The 20,000-nt window shown below is 36.8% G+C and overlaps 1 protein-coding gene across 3 annotated transcripts in view; it reads right to left on the bottom strand.

Annotated features, from left to right (window-relative positions):
* LOC135197747 (uncharacterized) overlaps positions 1 to 20,000 on the bottom strand; it is a 530,867-nt gene that overhangs the window by 267,209 nt on the left and 243,658 nt on the right. Inside the window, exon 1 of one of the 3 annotated variants that reach the window (XM_064224814.1) lies at positions 15,073 to 15,366. The exons of 1 other annotated variant lie outside the window; for it this stretch is intronic. In XM_064224814.1, the coding sequence (XP_064080884.1) occupies positions 15,073 to 15,079 (7 nt within the window). In that variant the 5' untranslated portion in view covers positions 15,080 to 15,366. Of the gene's footprint in view, positions 1 to 15,072; positions 15,367 to 20,000 lie in introns of those variants that run through there. One more of the 3 variants, XM_064224813.1, reaches the window with a different exon arrangement.

Genomic DNA, 20,000 nt, shown 5'->3' on the forward strand with positions numbered 1-20,000 from the left:
ACAGAAAACATCTCATTTTCATCTAAGCTAACAGGCAGATGTGGTTACTCTCGAGGTCAGAGTCAATAAAGAGATGGATATTGCTTTCTGAAGGCAACTGTGGTTTGGTAAATGCCTCAGAATATGAAAATAAATTAGAATTTACAAAGTGAAACACGTCTTATGATTCACTGATAATTATCATTAAATTCCTTTGCAGACAAAATTTAAAAATTGCTGCTTCGCATCAATCACTATGTCTTCATTCAAGTTCTGATAATAAAATAACTAGTGTTATTGCCACAGCAACAGCAATAAGTCTAAGACGGCGGTCATTTTTATTATGCCATGCGATATCAGGCAAGATAATATTCATTGTAAACTGAGAACAATAAATGTTATTATTACAATAATTATATACAGATGACAATTCTGTTGTGGAAGTCATCTGGAACCGATCATAGCACCGTAATGGTTATAGGTATCTGAAGCAAAAAAAATAAATAAATAAAAAAAATAAAATAAAATTTTTAATGTAGTGAACAGAAGGGTTTCACTGTAAAGAAGGTCGTGCCCTTTACCAAAATAAGCGCTTCTTAAGGGAGCGATTAATCAGACCATTTTACCTTCAACTTCTCCCTTTCGCGAATATGAAGTCTTTCACCAGTTTTTGAAGTTTCTTTTCAATGTTCCACACTATGAAATTCAAGCCAATCATTTCCCCAACATATATATATATATATATTATATATATATATATATATATATATATATATATATATATATATATATATTATATATATATATATATATGTATATGTATATGTATATGTATATATATATATATATATATATATATATATATATATATATATATATTTAACACTGGGTCTATCCATATCTATTTTCATAAGTAAGTCATGGCAGCCCCAAGCACGGATATAATTGGAATCCTGAGTGTTTGATTAGCAAGAACCCATATCAACCCCCCGCCCCCAGCCAATAAGTGCCTTCTTAAAATATCAGGCATTACTTAAATATGGTATAAACCTTTGTGGTCATGTGCAAGCGGCAATGAATCATGAATAAGAACCAGAGACAAACAGAGACTCGCATTAGAAAAATATTCTACCCTCTCTTCATCTTGTCCCATTCACGTTCCGCCCCTATCATAACCAAACCAGTAACTAAATGAAATAAAACCATACTTCTTGCAATGAAAACAAACGAATCGACCAGGAAGCACTATTTACAAACCAACAAAGCTTCTGACGACGTAAATAAACCAATCGACCAGGAAGTTTGAAAAATGCAAAACTCAAGAGGCAATTCATCCCAACAAAAACAACTAATGATCTTCTAATTCAGCCTCGTGCAGTACCTGGATAGAATGTCAACCTTTGTCTGCAAACCACAGAACCACAACGACGCAAATTACACTTCGATAACTTCACTTCATCGGGGAGACCTGTTGTCACAAGTTCATATATATATATATATATATATATATATATATATATATATATATATATATATATATATATATGTGTGTGTGTGTGTGTGTGTGTGTGTGTGCGTGTGTTTATACACATATTAATTTAACTGGGCCCATGTATCCAGGATTATAGTAAGATAAGAGAAGCGAGTCACAGAATGATAGCAAGATGCACGCAGAAGTTATGGATTCCAAAGTAAGAACGTATTAAAAACTGTTAAGCCAACTTTCCTTTATGGAAGTGAAACGTGGATGTTGAATGTGAAGGAAAGAAAAATAACTGGAGTGCTGCAGGCCCGAATTGTCTTTGTATTTGTCGCATAAAAGGACCTGAAAAGGAGAGAGAAGTGAAGATACACATGTGTGGTAAAAGGTTTATTATATGCGACAAGATTCGTCAGTGTGTTTTGGGATTGTCTGGTCATGTGCAAAGAATGGCGGATGTAGATTGGTGAAGACAGTTGACTAAAAGGAATTGTTGAAAGGAAGGATGAAAGACAGACCTGCAAAGGTATAGATATAGTTACGTGTGATACATATTGGAAAGGCGTAACCTCAACATACAGGAAGTGAACGTGTGCAGTGTAGGCAGGTAAATTTAACACGCTGCTGTTGTACCTTTTGTATAAGTAGGTATGGAAGCGGTTAGTGTTGTGACTTTTTCTGTCCACAGGGTTCGTCCAGAATTCAGCAATTTAAGGTGAATGTGGCATTGATCGTTGCCTTTCCTGTTTCTGGGACAACTCCCAGTTTGGGAAAACTGCTTCCTCCATTGTGTATTATTGATAATAGTATTCGCATCAGAGGTCCTAAACACAACGACAATTTTTTTAGCCTACGGTTGACAGGTGCAGTGATGTCCTATTTAAAGAGCAGCATACTCAACTAAAACTTTATTTCGTTACTTTCCTTAAACAGGAAAGCTTATTCTTTACAGACACTGCAGAGCATAACCCCTTGGCCCCCTGACCCAGGGGAACTAACCCCCCTGGAGAAGAGGTAGAATCAACAACCATTCCCCAACCGGTCGGATTTTAAGACTTCACGTTTCCACACGTTAATTGAATCACGGCTCTGCTATTAAACTCAGCTAACATGCTTAACCCGCCGAATCTCTTCAAACAATTCGGAAAGCATTTAGCATCCATCGCCCTCACCAGAAATTGCAGAATCTGGTCACGAAGAACCTATGATAGCGATTTCTCTGGTTGGGTGGCAATGCCAACTTGGGCAGGTTCGCTAACTTTTTTGGGAAGTGAAGTCGCCCTCTTGATTCGGACAGCATCCCGTCTTGATTTTAAAGCATCGTTATCTTCTCTCGGACATCATCTCCGGCTTCGCCTTAGCGGCAACTTCCTTTGTGGATCTGGATAGTATCACAACCTTGATTTCGGCAGAAATCCTCATTACTGACTATGTACAAACAAACTGCAGTCAATAGGAATGTCATTATGGTTACAATCACCGTCTCCATTTCGTTAGGTCCACCATCTTGATTTGGTTACTGACAATCATCATTGATATACTAATTATCATATACATTAAGACAGCAATGACCACACTAATTTGTTATAACAAATGTCTAGATTTCATAACAGTAACTGACATGGATAGCCAGTGCAAACCTGCTTTGCAACAATCATCATTTTACAATGACATCAATGGCTGCAATGAACAAAACCTAATTCGTCATCTTGATGTGAAGAGTAATCATCATACTGATTAGTATAAACGACCAAAAATTTTTTTTATCATCAATTAGAACCTCAAAAGTTCAAGAAAAGAAGCAAGGCATTGTTACCATGCATTTTTATAATTTACTTACATTTTTAATCAATTTATTTTTTAATGTGTTAAAATATTTTTTTCATTTCTAATAAGTGATCCTTCTTTCTGAATATCCTATAACTTTCTGTTACTTCCTTCAAATGAACACCATAATATTCTTTGGAAGCTTGAATTTTAAGTCAATGGTCCCTGTGGGTTATTCCATCGAACAGGATTCCTCTTCTGAATAATAACAATATGTTGCAATAAACCTTTACAAAATTAAATTCCACGCAAGTGTCTGTTAGTAACCACTTGCAGTCGCGATTACATGAAGCCATTACTCAACGCACATTAAAAAAAAAAGTAAGCTGATTAGCTTCTTTTCCTTTCAAGAGACAAAAGGAAATTGGGTCCATTCGTCACATACTGCAATTGCTAAACCGTGAGCAAAGCCACAGTGCTTTTAGCAACAGCCGAAATCAGAGAGAGAGAGAGAGAGAGAGAGAGAGAGAGAGAGAGAGAGAGAGAGAGAGAGAGAGAGAGAGAGAGATTCAACTAATATGCGTTTTCAAATATTGAAAGGGGAGAGGGAGACTTGGCAGTGCTTTCATAAAAACCTGAATTCAATTGTAAATATTTGAAAGAGGGGAAAAAAGAGTTATCAATGCTTTCACAAAAAGCTGACATCAGAGAGAGAGAAGAGAGAGAGAGAGAGAGAGAGAGAGAGAGAGAGAGAGACGTTCTCCAGTACCTGCCACGAAATTAAAGCAATGCGTTCAACGTGAGGCAACGATACATCTTTCATACGAAGGTCTCTACTGCATTTAACTTACATGAGCCATTTCAGACGCCTCTTAAATCATTCTCTTTCTCTCTGTAAGTATTTCGCAAGAGCTCTCTGGAAGGCAGTACAAGTCACCTCGGGCCAACTGTGGTCAAACTTGTCTCTGCAACTGTTCCCGGCAATTGAGGGAAGAGGGTCTAAAACATAAAAAAAAAAAAAAACTGATGCGTCGAAAGTACTCAAGTTTCACTTTACCTCCGAAAATGTCTCGATAGTCTATTTTTATGATCTAATGAGCTACCGACTTTCTTATATCAAAAGTTATTTAACCTACTCTTGAATTACAGTATTAATATATCCAAATTTAAGAGAAATTATATAAACCTCCCTCACGAGGAACTTGATATTAGTAAATATGTAACAAGATTTCCCTGAAAAACCTACGAACCTTAAACACGACAAAGTTCAGTAAAAAAAATGCCTCGATTTTATTAATACATATCAACAATAATATATACATATAAACGAATACAACAACAAAAGAAGAAAATCTCGCAAGTCGATCTTCTGAAAAACACAAGGAATATACGTGAAAGTTGGGGGGATACAGAAAATGAATTTATTAGTTAACAACACGTGAACGCCAAGTACTGATAAGCTGTATCCAGTAGGAGAGGTGATTCGACGAAGGTGAATCATCGCATTTTGCATTATACTCCGCATATAAATGACCATCGGGTGTGGGCAAAATATAAAGCAAAAAATACGTGACATGATGTGATATTCTCCCTGACACGAGAGAGAGAGAGAGAGAGAGAGAGAGAGAGAGAGAGAGAGAGAGAGAGAGAGAGAGAGAGAGAGAGAGAGAGAGTTGAAAAATTATACAGAAGAGAAGACTAGCTAAGGCAAAGACGATTGGTATGGCAAACTCAAAGACGAATGGTAGTATCATCTTTACAACAATGACGTAACGTACTGCTGAAGGGCACAGCGCTACTCAGAACCTGTGCAACACACACACACACACACACACAACCCCAAGGCCGTCGCACGAAATGGGGGCAAATAATATAGGCAGCACAAAACAAGCAGCGTCTACAGTGGGGATAAATAACTTTCTTCTTTCTCGAAGGAGATAACCCACTGAAAAAAAAAAAAAAAAGAAAAAAAAAGAGGAGACTGGCTGCCGAGTGACCTTCCTGCAGGATACTCACTACAACAGGGCGTGTTTCGCCCTGCATGCTCGAGTATCTTAGGAACCGCCTGTGGTCACTTGGCTAAGTATCTACGTGGCTCGCTTGCTGCGCCTCTCTCTCTCTCTCTCTCTCTCTTTCTGGGTTTAACTGGGGATTCCTTGTTTTGGTTAGCTTACTTCAAAGAATTCAAAACATGGCTATACTATTATTATCATTGCAAAGCAATAGCCCTTAATCTTTGTTTATCTAACTATGAAAATGTTGATTACTACGATCTCTCTCTATCACACACACACACATTCACACGTACAATACTCTACATATATATATATACATATATATATATATATATATATATATATATATATATATATATATATATATATTATACATACATACATACTATATATTGAGAAGACCTCGGCTAATCTCTAGGGGACACTGAAACTAATTCCTATGCCCTGTCCTTGACCACAGATGACGCCATCAGTACCTACGGAGGTCACGAGTGGAGATTGAATCAACCTGTTGCTTAACAAACAAATAATTAAGATACGCCCTTTTCTCCATGTGTCCAAACTACCACAAGAGAATTCCGAACACTCTTTTATTATATTTGCCACCTTACCATAAACTCGTTTACCTACAATTTAATTCTTCGTGATCCAGAAAGCACTGAAAAAAAAAATCTTTCAATATTTCCACCTATTTTTAAAATTAGAAACTCAACGTCCACACTTGCATTTAAACAGTCATATAATCAGACAGTATACAAGCTAAGTCACCTAATTCTTCCGTTACAGGCAGTACAAATTAGGCTTCTAAACCAACTCCCGTCTCTCTCTCTCTCTCTCTCTCTCAAGAGTGACTGAGTCAAGTTCACTGTGTTCTTAACCCTGAAAATAAACGCCTGCCAAGGCCTTGAATCAGTCACCCTCGAGTAGCCAGGTTCACCACGATATGAAGATTAGAATATCGGAAAGACACTCCCCGCATGACAGGCCATGCAGGGAAAACCTTGGGGGGGAATCTTCAATCTTCAGCATGAGTGCTACATCACCTCAAGGAAGCTGATGCAAATAATGTATTTTCTCTCATATTCATGAGAGAGAGAGAGAGAGAGAGAGAGAGAGAGAGAGAGAGAGAGAGAGAGAGAAAGAATAATGTTAAAATAACTGTTAATATCCAGGTTGTCCATAAAGTATTTATGGCTTCTAATGGTACTGTGACTTAATGGACCACCCTGTATGATAATTTAAATACACTGACACTATTAATCTATAATCCAACAGGCTGCTCCTGACATGAATTAATTTAGAATTTACTTCAAAAACAAAAAGTATTTGAACCTCAATTTACTACTTCCCTACCTTATAAAATGACCATTTGGAATCCCAGACCAATGGGAACATCCTATGATAAGACGAGAGAGAGAGAGAGAGAGAGAGAGAGAGAGAGAGAGAGAGAGAGAGAGAGAGAGTTTCATCTCCATCCCTTTCTAAATGTGTAGAGGAGTCCACCAGCTTCCCAGCAGGTAAGAAATATGGCTAACCGAACCGAAGCCGAGAGTCGAAAAGAGTGTCTATGGAAACCGCCAGATGTTCTTTTCTCCCATCACAGTTACCCAGAGGTCTGCTGCGCAGTACGTAGAATGGAATCCACGGGAAAGTGTAATGGGTGGCCAGTTACCCAACCGAGTAATAGTTGGTCGAGAGTCCATCTTCGTTAGCTTTCGTGAAACTGTATACTATGCGTCTATATATAATATATATATATATATATATATATATATATATATATATATATATATATATATATATAAAGATATATGCTTAGTAAAGGACGTGGAAACGTCGAAAGGTCTCGCAGTTACTCCTTCGTTTATTTTTCCTTCGTGGCATATATCTTTATTTATGGATTTATCACGTTCCTAACTTTCGTGATTCAGTTATACATATATAAATATATACACACGTGTATACATATATAATTCTTATATACATACATACATTCCGGGGTAATAAAATATAAGACGAGAGAGAAGAGAGAGAGAGAGAGAGAGAGAGAGAGAGAGAGAGAGAAGAGAGAGAGAGAGAGAGAGAGAAAATTTTATTTAACCATTGTTATGTCGGTCCCATCTGCCCATTTAGGAACTCCATTTATGGGGGTCTTCGAAAATGCTTCCCTTTCTTAAGTCCAAGGACACGAGTGAGTGAATGTACTTTGCTATTCTTTTCCAGTGACGGTTATGCCGAGATGTTTTTAGTCAATGCATTCAGCAGTCAAAAGTTTAAAAAACAAGGCTAATCTTCCCATTGGCATTATAATCTAACCAGGGCATATTTTCTTGCATTACAGGTTTTCTTGCAGTGGCTTTCATACTCATTTAAAGGTTATGAGGCCTACCTTGTATTATAAGGTTAATGAGATACTTGCCAGTATCTCATTAACGTTATCTAAAACAATAACTCCTGTTCTTGAAAAAGGTAAAACAATTAAAATATGTCAGATAATTCGAGCGATACCTACGACACTCTTATATTTTCGAATGGAAATAGAACATGATTAAGAAGGAAACATTTTTGCCATTAATTTTCTTATAAACAATAGGACAGTCACCTTGTGGACTCTTTTTTAACAGTATATGAACCACAAAAATGTCGGGTCTCTTGTCTGACCTCATTAAGAATCAATGTAAAGCACCTTCATGAAAAGAAGCCAGGAAAATATGCATTAAAAGAACCACAAACAGCGCTTGCTCTTTTCAACCCTGCAATTACTTGCGCTTTGCAAGAACATTCACGGGAAGCAAATATATAAAAAAAAACCTGTTTGCAAGAGAGCAATGTTACTGAAAGCAACTGCCATTCTTGCGAGTAACTTTTTATTTCTGGATATGTCACTCGCTTGGATGAGAATACTTAAAAGCACGTTTGACTCCATTAGCCTGAATTAAAACCGGTCTTGCAAGTTATCAACAAGACGGGACCATTAGCTACTTCTAATGCTCGGTGATCTAACGTCGAGACTAACTGAAGTCCACTGCCCACAACGGCAATAAAACGAAGCAGCTCCCAGATTACACATTAAGCTTCCACCTATTATAAGGAGGAATGATGATATCAAACTAAAATCTCTTCTTTGCTAGAAGTTATGTTATTGCGGATTTGATCATTAACGTGGAGTACGCTGTATGATTCATACGGCGTACTCCAAGTTATGTAATTGCGGATTTGATCATTAACATGGAGTACGCCGTATGATTCTTCGAATGTGTCTGAATAGTGTATGACAAATAAATGTGCGGGTACCATCGGAAGCCATGGTTGGCAAGGGATCAGCTGAGAAGCCTAAGTAAGTAATTAAGAAATGACTGATTATAAATACACCCAAACAAAACCAAGTCTGCTGACTACTCCGAAGACAAATTAATAATAATAATAATAATAATAAAATTAGCATTTCCCAACACCTAGCATGAGTCAATAATTGCTGCAAAACATTAATGAACCATGCTAACACTGACTACGACAAACGAATGGCCATCACGTAATAAGACAAATTAAATAAATAAAATTGGCATCTGCCTCCTCAGACGAACTAATACCGCTAGCACTTACCCAGACGTAGCCGAGACGAATAATAACTAAGATGTAACCGTACCCAACACATGACATGGACAGTTTTAGAATACCAATAAGCCCCAATTATAAACCTGACCTCGAAAGTAGGAGGAGTCACGCAGGTAACCTTACCAATTAACCTTTTGATAAACTCGAGCGGAAAGCATAAGTACATGATAGGAGCAGCAGTGCTTTAAGAACATGGATAATTGGGGTATAAGGATTCTGCTTGAAGATGGTCTATCCTTGAACACTGTCCAAAACCTTCCAATGAGATCAATATTCCTGATCTGCATTAATTCGACACCTAGGGTACAAACTACCGAGAGACCACTATATGGAGAGAGAGAGAGAGAGAGAGAGAGAGAGAGAGAGAGAGAGAGAGAGAGAGAGAGAGAGAGAGAATGCAACACTAGCTGATTCTGCTATGGACATTTGCCCCGAAGAGGATTACTGCTGCCAGTGCACCTACCGTGGAACACTGTAGGCATTACTTAATGGTCTTTGCAGCGTTTCTTCGGCCCCTAGCCGCAACCTCTTCCATTCCTTTTACTGTACCTACGCTCTTATTCCCTTCATCCGACCTGACTTTCCACACTCTGACATTTGTTTCAAAGTGCAACTGCGAGGTTCACCTCCTGTTACATTTCTAAAACCTTTTTTTAATCCCAATTTGTCTTTCAGCTCAATATGACCTCATAGGTCCCAGCGCTTGGACTTTGGCCTAAAATAAGGACATTAGGATTTTTGAAGGACTTCCGGTTAGACCTGATTTGGTTTATTGACGGTCCCCAAGAATTCGCCAGTTAAATCTTATATTTTCTTAAATAAATATCTTATGTTTCCGTATGAAAACTTATTTATAAATGTGGTTATTGCTATAGCTATATAAACACACATGTATACATATATATATATATATATATATATATATATATATATATATATATATATATATGTGTGTGTGTGTGTGTGTGTATAACATACATATATATATATATATATATATATAGTAGATATATATATATAACACATATATATATATATATATAATAGATAGATATATATATATATATATATACATATATATAGATATATATATATATATAATAGATATATATATATCCATATAATATATATGATATATATGACCACCTTGGAACACCTTACTGAACAATCTCGATGCTTGCCTATATCCCACATCCGAAAATCTGTCCGAAAAACTGGAAGTAAAAATGCCTTCAAATTGGTTATTTTCCTGGCATTCGGTCAGGTATACATCACAAACCTACGTACATTTTCGTATATCCTAACGGATCATGCTTTTTCGTATAAACATAAAATATATAAATAAACAAAAACCATAAAAAGAATGCCTCTGCATACACCATCCCAGCCCCCCAAACTCACATTCCTATGTAAACATCGACTTTCCAACAAATAGGAGACTTAATACGAACGATTCGCGAGACAAAGGCTGCATTGTTTCTCCTCAATTAAACCAGAAGTTTCCAACGCATACAGTAACCCGATCGAGGCCGTTATAAACAAAAGCACAAAAGGTGAACTCGGACTTTTCGTACCGCCACAGGGAACGGGCGAAATGGAGGCTTTAGTAATAAATAAATATATTTAAAAAAAAGGCATGACGAGGAAATGGCGTAAACTAGGGAAACAAGACATGATGGAAGTAACTACGGAAAGTTGCAGAAACGATAGGGAACGGGAACGGGACAATATGATAGTAGGAAGGGAATGAAGAGGAATAGTAGGTATAAGGTACGAGAATGTGCCAAGGGAGGAAATGATCCAGGAACGTCAACGGAAAGATGGAAATGCAGAAAGGATGGAGTAACATCAACAGAACGGGAATGCAAAAGAAGGAAAGTTAAAAAATTGGGAATGCAGCAAGAAAAGGTAAAAGCAGAGGAGAAAGACCTCTGCAAGGAATGGGAATGAAAGGAGAAATGAGATTAGCAAACGAAAGGATTACAGGAGGAGACGGAAAGGTCAAGCAAAGAAATAAGCAAGGAGTAAGCAAGAAATAGAGCACATGAGAAAGAAGAAAGCAATGGATGAAAGCACAAAAAAAGAAATAAATATAAATACAAATATTCAATGATGAACCGTATTCATATGGGACACACGCTCACAGGAGTACCACTGATTAGAAATTCAAGCTTCCAAAAAATTAAGAAATTAATAATAAATACATAAAATGAGTAAAATATTAAAACGCAAGTTGAATTGTATTAAGGAAGTGAACATCCAGAAGCAATGGAACGTGGGATAGGAATAAACAAAAGAGAAGGGGAAATACAACAATGACATTCGCAAACAGAAGCCTTTTGTCCCGGCAGCCCATACTGACGAGACCTATAACAAAGATAAACTGGCATTGTTATACCTGTCCCGGAAATAAACTATAAAAGAAAATGAGAGTGTGAAGGTGAACAAAAACTGGAAATGAGAGAAACAGCAAGCAATTAAGGAAGATTTCAACATCTCCCGAGTGGATATCACTGGCGGTTGTGAAAATGATTGAAAAATCTATTAGTTCAACAGACCCATCAAAATCTTTTAGAACTCATAACCTGATGCTGCTATAAATTACAGAGAGCAAGAAATACAAATAAGAAAGACTTCCATGATCTTGATGGTGATCATTCTGGAACTGCCATTAGTACTGATGCTCATTTGTTTAAGGTTTATTCATTCTATCAAAGGTGACGCCAATAATTAACTTCCCAATTGGGTATCATTTATAATATATATGTATATAAAATACTTTGAGTTACTCTACATGGACATTGTGTCCTCCATACCATGAACATAAATATAAGATTTATATGTAGTACGATTGGTCGCGAACGCCAATATCGAAGCAAAAATTAAGACAGTCCACAATAATGTAGACATTATCCTTATAAAAAAGGAACCTATCATTTTATCTTTACCTGTAAAAATAAACGAAGAAGACGCCATTCTCAAGCAACAGCATCAACCATCCCAGATCGTTAACACCAATCGCGTCATGCACGACAAAGGCAAACAAAGATCCCGGCCAAGGAAAAAGGTCACTGTTGCCAATTAAACGCATGACACACAGTCATTACCGTTTATCTCAATGCGTCGGCGCGTTCTCCAAAATGTCAGGGGAAACTGAGAAAGGTTTTAATGAGGAACGCGTCCTTAACCAAAGAGGTCGTCACGAGAGTTGTCGGAAGATGCTAAAAAACGAACTGCATTTCCTAAACAAGTTGATTTAAAACGGGAGTCAATGAGTATATGTGCGTTTATGCAAATTTATTCATAACCGTGCGCAAGTCGACACGTACACACCTATGAAACACACCCAAATACACACTGTCCCCTAAAGCCAATATATTAAAACTCGTTCGTGACGGCTGTCCTAAACGGCGAATTTGTGTATCTGGTATTTACTCGACTATAGTGGGGTGCAGCTGAGGTGGGGGAAGGCATAAAATTTGATAGAATTGCTGATAATCAGAGGTTTGCATTCTCTACAGCGATCCTGTGAAATAGGACGAGAGCGTATTGTAGTTGTCATTTACAATTGCGTGTGTGTGTGTGTATGTATATATATATAATATTATATATGTCAATAATATATATATATATATATATAGATATATATATATATATATATATATATATATATCTATATATATATATGTATCTATATATATCTATATATATATCTAGATATATATATATATATATATATATATATATATATATATACATAATATATAGATAGATACCATATATATATATATATATATATATATATATATATATATATATATATATGTAAACGTGTCATTTAAAAAAGAACTGCTTTAACAACCACAACTACAACCTCAACCCTCGAGCTTCTTTAACAGAAATTAAATGGCTTAAATATATAATACACCATCAGCCACACAATAACCTTTCCAGGAATGCTTTATATACTGCTTCCTGGTAACTTAACGACTGATGAACAATACTAGAAACCAATTATTTAATTACCATTAGCAAACATATACAGCTGCATAGCCTATATGACTCAGAGACAAAAAAATAATAAAAAAATAAAAAAAAACTTTGATGAGAGAGAGGATAACTACATACAATAATGAGGGTGGTTTGATAATGATAGGGGTGGCATGGATGATAATTCTTGGGTGTGTACAGGTACTTAAGAGTGGAATGCTGAATTCTTGATGTCATCTTTTCTGTTCTCTGGACGAGGGCATGGTAAAGAAATAAGAAAATGACGCATTCTCGAAAAAAAAAAAATTCTTAATGTCCTCTTTTCTGTTCTGTTCTAAGGACGAAGGCATGGTAAAAAAAAAAAGTAAGAAAATGGCGCATTCTCGAAAATAAAATGAAAAAAAAAATTCTGAGGTACCTTTGGCCCCTAGAAAAGAAGCCCAGCCCCGCAAAAATGATTTGAAGCCAAATTGAAAATGATACATCGCTCACAGCTATATTAAAACTATTAAATATTAATTCCAACAACGCTCTAAGGAACATGTTCAATTAGTCAAGATTGCAAGCAATCATCAATGATCCACCTTGGGGACCTTTCGGCTTTCTCAACTCTACTTCAAGAATACGGTGCACATTTGCACAACCGCCCATGAGAGCTGTACACTGGTATTAATAGTATTACCACAAGTACTCAATTGATCCACACACATCTGCATGCATATTGCGAGTTTGCGTATCGGGTCTAATAACATATTTTTATGGCCTGTCTTTGTTTAGAGACAAACATTTTTGCCCGCATAGAGGTGACAGGTGTCATTATCTGGTTAAGTAAAAATGATAATGAGAGTGCGAGTATTTATAACTACGCGCATACAAAAACGCATGCGTCATTTGGGTGGCCAAGCGTATATTCGTAATATCAATTTTCATTATGTATTTATGCGTGCATCTGGTTCAACAAATTATTACATAATCTCTCCACAGTCAATTATATAGGCATAACGTGTCCTGATGTGCCTCTACCACCCCCAATTCCATAATTAAATGGGACAAAAACTTCAAAATAAATAGCAGTAAAAGATTTCTTTCCATTATGATATATTAAAAGCACGGTTAAACCACCGAACAGAAAGTCTTCATCTACACCTAGGAAACTATATATGATCTCTGCGCACATACTCAGAAAAATTTCTGGGTGAAACCTTGAGATCCCTAAAAGTACACAGAAGTACACGCAAGACATTCCCAGGGCCCGTCATCTAAACAAAAACCTCTGGCATGTTTTTAACCAAAGGGGGAATGTTAAATGGGATACGGTGTTGCTCTGTTAATTGCACATGAAGTTGAGTAATTCTCTCTCTCTCTCTCTCTCTCTCTCTCTCTCTCTCTCTCTCTCTCTCTCTCTCTCTCTCTCTCTCTCTCTCATCGTCGGTATTATGACTAATCAAAATAAAATGTTGTCCGGATAACTTAGTAAAAATTCAATGAACAAGTAACTAATCCAAAGGTATAACGCCTTTATAATTTCAGGTTAAATTAATGAAAATTTGTCTACTACAGTAACCGTGAACTCTATCAAGGCCGCGAAAGCCTACAGCGAATTTTATATTAGAAGACATATTCGAGTCAAGCCTGAAGGGAATTACAATGTAATACCAAAACACACATACATACGCTAAACACTTTCTGTCCCACAAGCGAAATACCGAGTCGTAACGAAGCAACACACACACGCAACCCATATGCTGTTTAAAAAGGTATGAAAATTGCGTCAACCATCCCCCCGTTCCGATGAGCCTACGGCAATGTTATGATAACTCGCGGCCTTTCTTATTATCACCAATCCAGTGAAAATCCTATAAACTTGTCACATGAAGCATTTCTTAAACGGCTTGGAGAAAGCAATTCTTGCAAAGACTAAATAAAAGCACCTGTAATACTCGTGAATAATTTTTTTTTTTATAATTGAGAAAATCTCTTATAAAACAGGGGAAGGCTGACCGGAGTCAGGTCACATTGACTCATGACACATCCCGGAAACTTGTCTTGTCCACTAGACAGTCTTGATGTGACCCTCAAGATGGGCTTCTGCTTCTGTAGTGTATGCCTTTATAGGAGAATCCATCTCCCAGGCTTTATTGTTACTTAACTGGTCAACCATAATTTTCCTTCAATGCGCATAGGGTTATCCCTTACACCACAAAAACTAGCAAACTTCAAGCATACCTTCCATCTTGAAGTGGGACAATCTCTGAAGTCGACGGACGAGTTTTACTGTAGTATTCCAATACAAATCCTTCCCTGTTTTGAACGCGGCGAATTTAGCACCTGTATCACAAATCCATTAAAATTAGGCCTCTATCCACCTGGAAACATATTTTCCATCAATCCTCCTCAGTCACTAGAAGCTCATTTCAGTCGATATGCTTTTCGAAGTGAATACACAACGGGAATTACAGCGACAACGCACCGTCTTCCACCGAGGCCAAACAGTCACTGACAAGTGGAACTTCTGACCGAAGCCAGTACGACAAAAGCTGCTGCAGCAACTGGCAAGTCGTGGGACTCCCAGTTGATTTGGAGACTTGCCAACTTGTAGGAAGGTCACCTGGACGGCTGAGTTGCCGGTTTATTTGTAGTTTGCGCATTCTTGAAATCACGGGAAATACAACGAGCGTCATTTGTGCCGAAGAGATGTGACGAAATCCATCGTAGGTTTTCTGAGAATAAAATGATCATCAGAGTATTAAAAGCCAGAAACCCGATACTCAGATAAGACGTCTCTCGCGATTCGCATAAGACGTTGAAACGCAGTTGCCAAACAGGAAAAACTTGATGACAGTTTTGCTTGTTGATCTAGATTAGAGTTTCCGTCCTATACCAGTCGCTGCAGGTCAATGGATAGAGTAATGTGGACGACCAAAGTCCGAACAGTAAAATAACTTCCAAGGCGAGCGGAGAAAAAGCTCGGTATCTACACGGCGTTAAAATCACCTTATGTGCTCGATGGCGACTGCATACCGCCGAACAAACGCCGATTTCCCCCGGGCAATGGCGGTGTTGGGGTTTATGTGACGGCCTCTATCCCCCCCAAGAAAACTCCCAACCACAATCCCCCCCTCCCCCCGTCTCTCTCTCTCTCTCTTTCTCTCCCCATCCAGCATAGCCTCTGCCTCCTCCACCCCCCCCCCCAAACAAAACACCATCCGATCTCAAGCAACTATCTCGGCGTTATGTATAACTTCTGCTTCGATTTCAAAACTTACGAGACATGATAGATGTTGATTTTAAATATAATACTGAATAATAATTATTTACTACTAAAAAAAATTATGGCGGGACCAACCCTACAAGCAATGAACAAATTCGGCTTTAAACAGATAACAGAATCATTCGCTAAGACTAACATGATTGAATTATCTTCAGAAAAAAAAAAGAAGGCTTATTTTTCCTTCCTACTTCAAAAGCAGGAAAGAGAAATAACCAGGGTTCACCGACTGGCCTCTGGTATACCAACTCCGAACGCCGACCTCCTCGTCCCAACGTCTACCTCTCCCCAACATAAAACCCACCCCCACCAACAACCTTCCTCGACTTCCTAAACAGCTATTCTCTCCTAATCGCGAGAGAACTCAATGCCCTCAAATATTTTTTTTTAAAACTTCGTTTAACACTTGTGATGATAACTTAAAAGGTGAATGACTGCTAACACGGTAATACACATTGAGTCGGGCACTTAATAAATACAATTCCATACCCAATTACACAAATAAAGTAGAACTGTAGGAAAGTATTATTCGTTACGAAAAAAACTATACATATCAGCCTAAAATAATGTTAGCTATAAGATCTTCAGAATTATGTGTCGGTGATTATTTTCTCGACATTAAAAAGTAAGTAGCTACCAGCTCGTTTAAGGTCATCAGCGGTTAGCCAGCTACCATTAAGCTTAATGGAAATGTTAATGCTGTCTCCATTTCCCTTAGGGCTTTATTTATTTCTGTGAATACCTGCTTAGTTAAATGCAGGATATACACAGTGATTGCATAGCTACGTGAATGGAATAGTATTATGTTCGTTTATGCTATTTAACATAAATCTGGAATTTCATACCTTTTTCACCTTCGTTTCATTTTGTTGTTGCGTCATTTACTCTGTAAAAGTTCAATGACTTTCTTTCTCATTTCCTTCTGTATTATCTTCCAAGACAAGTTCTCGGCCCTCTAATCTGTTCCAGCAGAATTCGATCTCATTTCAATAATAATAATAATAATAATAATAATAATAATAATAATAATAATAATAATAATAATAATAATAATAATATCTTGGACACAGACCTTCTTTCAAACATGTTCTATTAATATAATGGTAGAATTTACAGAATTTATTCTGAACAAAATAAATTCTGTAAATTCTGCCATTATATTCAATAGAATAATAATAATAATAATAATAATAATAATAATAATAATTATACAAAACCTTCTTCCCCTTCCCACACTCACTTGAAGGCACCATTCTCTCTCTCTCTCTCTCTCTCTCATCCCACCACTATGCTATCTTCCCTTTGTCCCACGGCCGGGCCACCACCCTTCCTTCACCCACCGTGGTCATAACGCTGGTACTTCATCTCAAATTTCACATTTTCTTTATTTATTTTTTCATTGTTGGGACAGACTCTCATACTGTGAATAACCATGATTTTCTTATTGTTAAAGTTCTGGTATTATGATTAATCATTATTATTATCAATCGTTACTCTTTTGTTACTATGTAATAATCCTTATTTTAATCATTATTGTTCATTATTTATGTTGCACTGCATTATTATTACCATTAGTGTTATTATTTAAACATTACGGCTTTCCACTTGACTTGATCATGATCTCTGGACAAAAAATCACTTGGGAAAACTTAAGAAAATCTGTCTGATCCATCACGACTTTCAGCTTTCTATTTTCTCTCACGCGACACACCAAGCTCTCATTTCAAAACATAGCGTATAGGTAGTAAAACCAAAGATTTCTCGGAAAAGGTAGAGACACCTATCATCCCCAATCTCTCTCTCTCTCTCTCTCTCTCTCTCTCTCTCTCTCTCTCTCTCTCTCTCTCTCTCTCTCTCACCATACACACTTACATACAAACCTCAGAACATGTGGTGCCATTCAACCAAAACAAACCACTACAACTACCACTATTACTACAAACCAGCACCACCACCACTCCTACTACTACTGCTACTACTACTACTACAACACCATAAACAAAATACAGCTGTTATGGTTAATACTTCAAATATGAAATGGACGTAAATGTCATATCTATTTATCAACTAACGTGGACCATGAACAGCATCTCACTTAATAAGAAGTCGAAGGGATTTTTTTCAAATATTTTTTTTAAACTTCGTCTGCTGCTTATGTGTTCCCAACAACAGAGTTACGATTCTCGCTTGGCTCCAGCTGGGTGAAATAAGGATGCGAGCTGGGGAAGTACGCCAGAACAAGCCTTAGGATCTAAAGGAAAACTTGAAGAAAGCCCAAGTGAAAAAAAAAACTATAAAAATAGTAATTATAATTGTATATATCTGTATCCTTGGTTTTCGAAGTCCGGCTACCAGATTGATGGGCGAGTACGCAACCCACTCGTCCGATGAGGAACTAGGATAACATGTAAAAACGGAGATGTGTGCAAAAGCACGATGCAAACGAATAACCAAAAAAGGTAATGGTGAAATCACTTCAGAGCAAAGGAAAATCTGACAACACATTACGCGAAAACTCGCTGGCAATCCAGTCAAATATAGTATAAGCAATTGCAAACCATTAGCAACCAATAGATCAGTAATTGGAGATATCAAAGTACGACAAATATCCATTACTAACTGTCACGAAACAATGCAAGCTGGTGTGTAGACGGAGTGGCAAATCAGAACTGAGAACCGATTAAGAAAAGTGATCAGTAAATGAAAAGAGATCAACGTGGCGATTCTTTTGTTGTTATATAACAATAAACATTACATCACTGTGCAAGCAAACCATGTGAACCTTCGTCAGTCTGTGGCTCGTACCACAACTTCTAATATGACGTCCTTTTCAGAGAAGAATAAAGGTGATTATGACAACGTATTTGTCCGAATCTAAAGGGAAATGTATTTCATACCATATAAATATAAACAGACAAAGAAACTGAACGTCATAATACAACAAATATATCAAGAGCAATTACACACACACAGACATATATATATATATATATATATATATATATATATATATATTATATATATATATATATGTGTGTGTGTGGGTGTGTGTGTGTGTATATATAATATATATAATATATATATAATATATATATTATATATATATATATATATAATATAACTTTCAATATTTTATTATTTTATTGTTTTTTTATTTAAATTTTTTTTATTTATATTTTTAATTATATTATTACTTTATATTTTATTCATTATTTTTAATTTTATTTATGCATACACACACAATGGACAAGACGGGCAATACCAATAAAGGTCTGACTCAGCATATATAAAACGAGTAAAGGAAAAAATGCGACCCACCATTTAAACAAATGACAAGTTAAATCCACTTAAGTTCCCCAAGAGACATCACACTATCAACGTAAAAACTCGTCCTTCTAAAAACCTGGTACTCGAGACGTCGAAGATCCTGCGCGCCATCTATTGACAGATCGATGAGATCCCCTATATTGAAATCATTGCAATCGAGAGTTCTAAACCTCTACAGTCCTGCCGTCAATTACCTTTCACATTCAGTAGAGAGTTCAGCCCATTATCGGACTTGGTTCCGAACAATTCCTCTCCGGCGTAGCCATTAATAGAATCTATTTACTCCTCACATCAATAGGCATCCAATTGTCCAGCGACAACAATAAAATAATCGTTTATACAGGTGCAGGTAACGAGGCGTCTTTGTATTATTAATTGATGACCCGTTTTTTCCTTTATGCAACAAAAACGATACTTGTTTATGTTTACGATCAGTAATGCACAGCTCCAAGGATAAAACACATTCCCACATACGTACATAAATTTCCATCACATACACCGTGACTTTTCACATTCACTAACGATGTGACCTACAAATGTCGTTTAACATCCAAATCGC

The sequence above is a fragment of the Macrobrachium nipponense genome, chromosome 21 (genome assembly GCF_015104395.2).
Source record: "Macrobrachium nipponense isolate FS-2020 chromosome 21, ASM1510439v2, whole genome shotgun sequence".
Classification (NCBI taxonomy): domain Eukaryota; kingdom Metazoa; phylum Arthropoda; class Malacostraca; order Decapoda; family Palaemonidae; genus Macrobrachium; species Macrobrachium nipponense.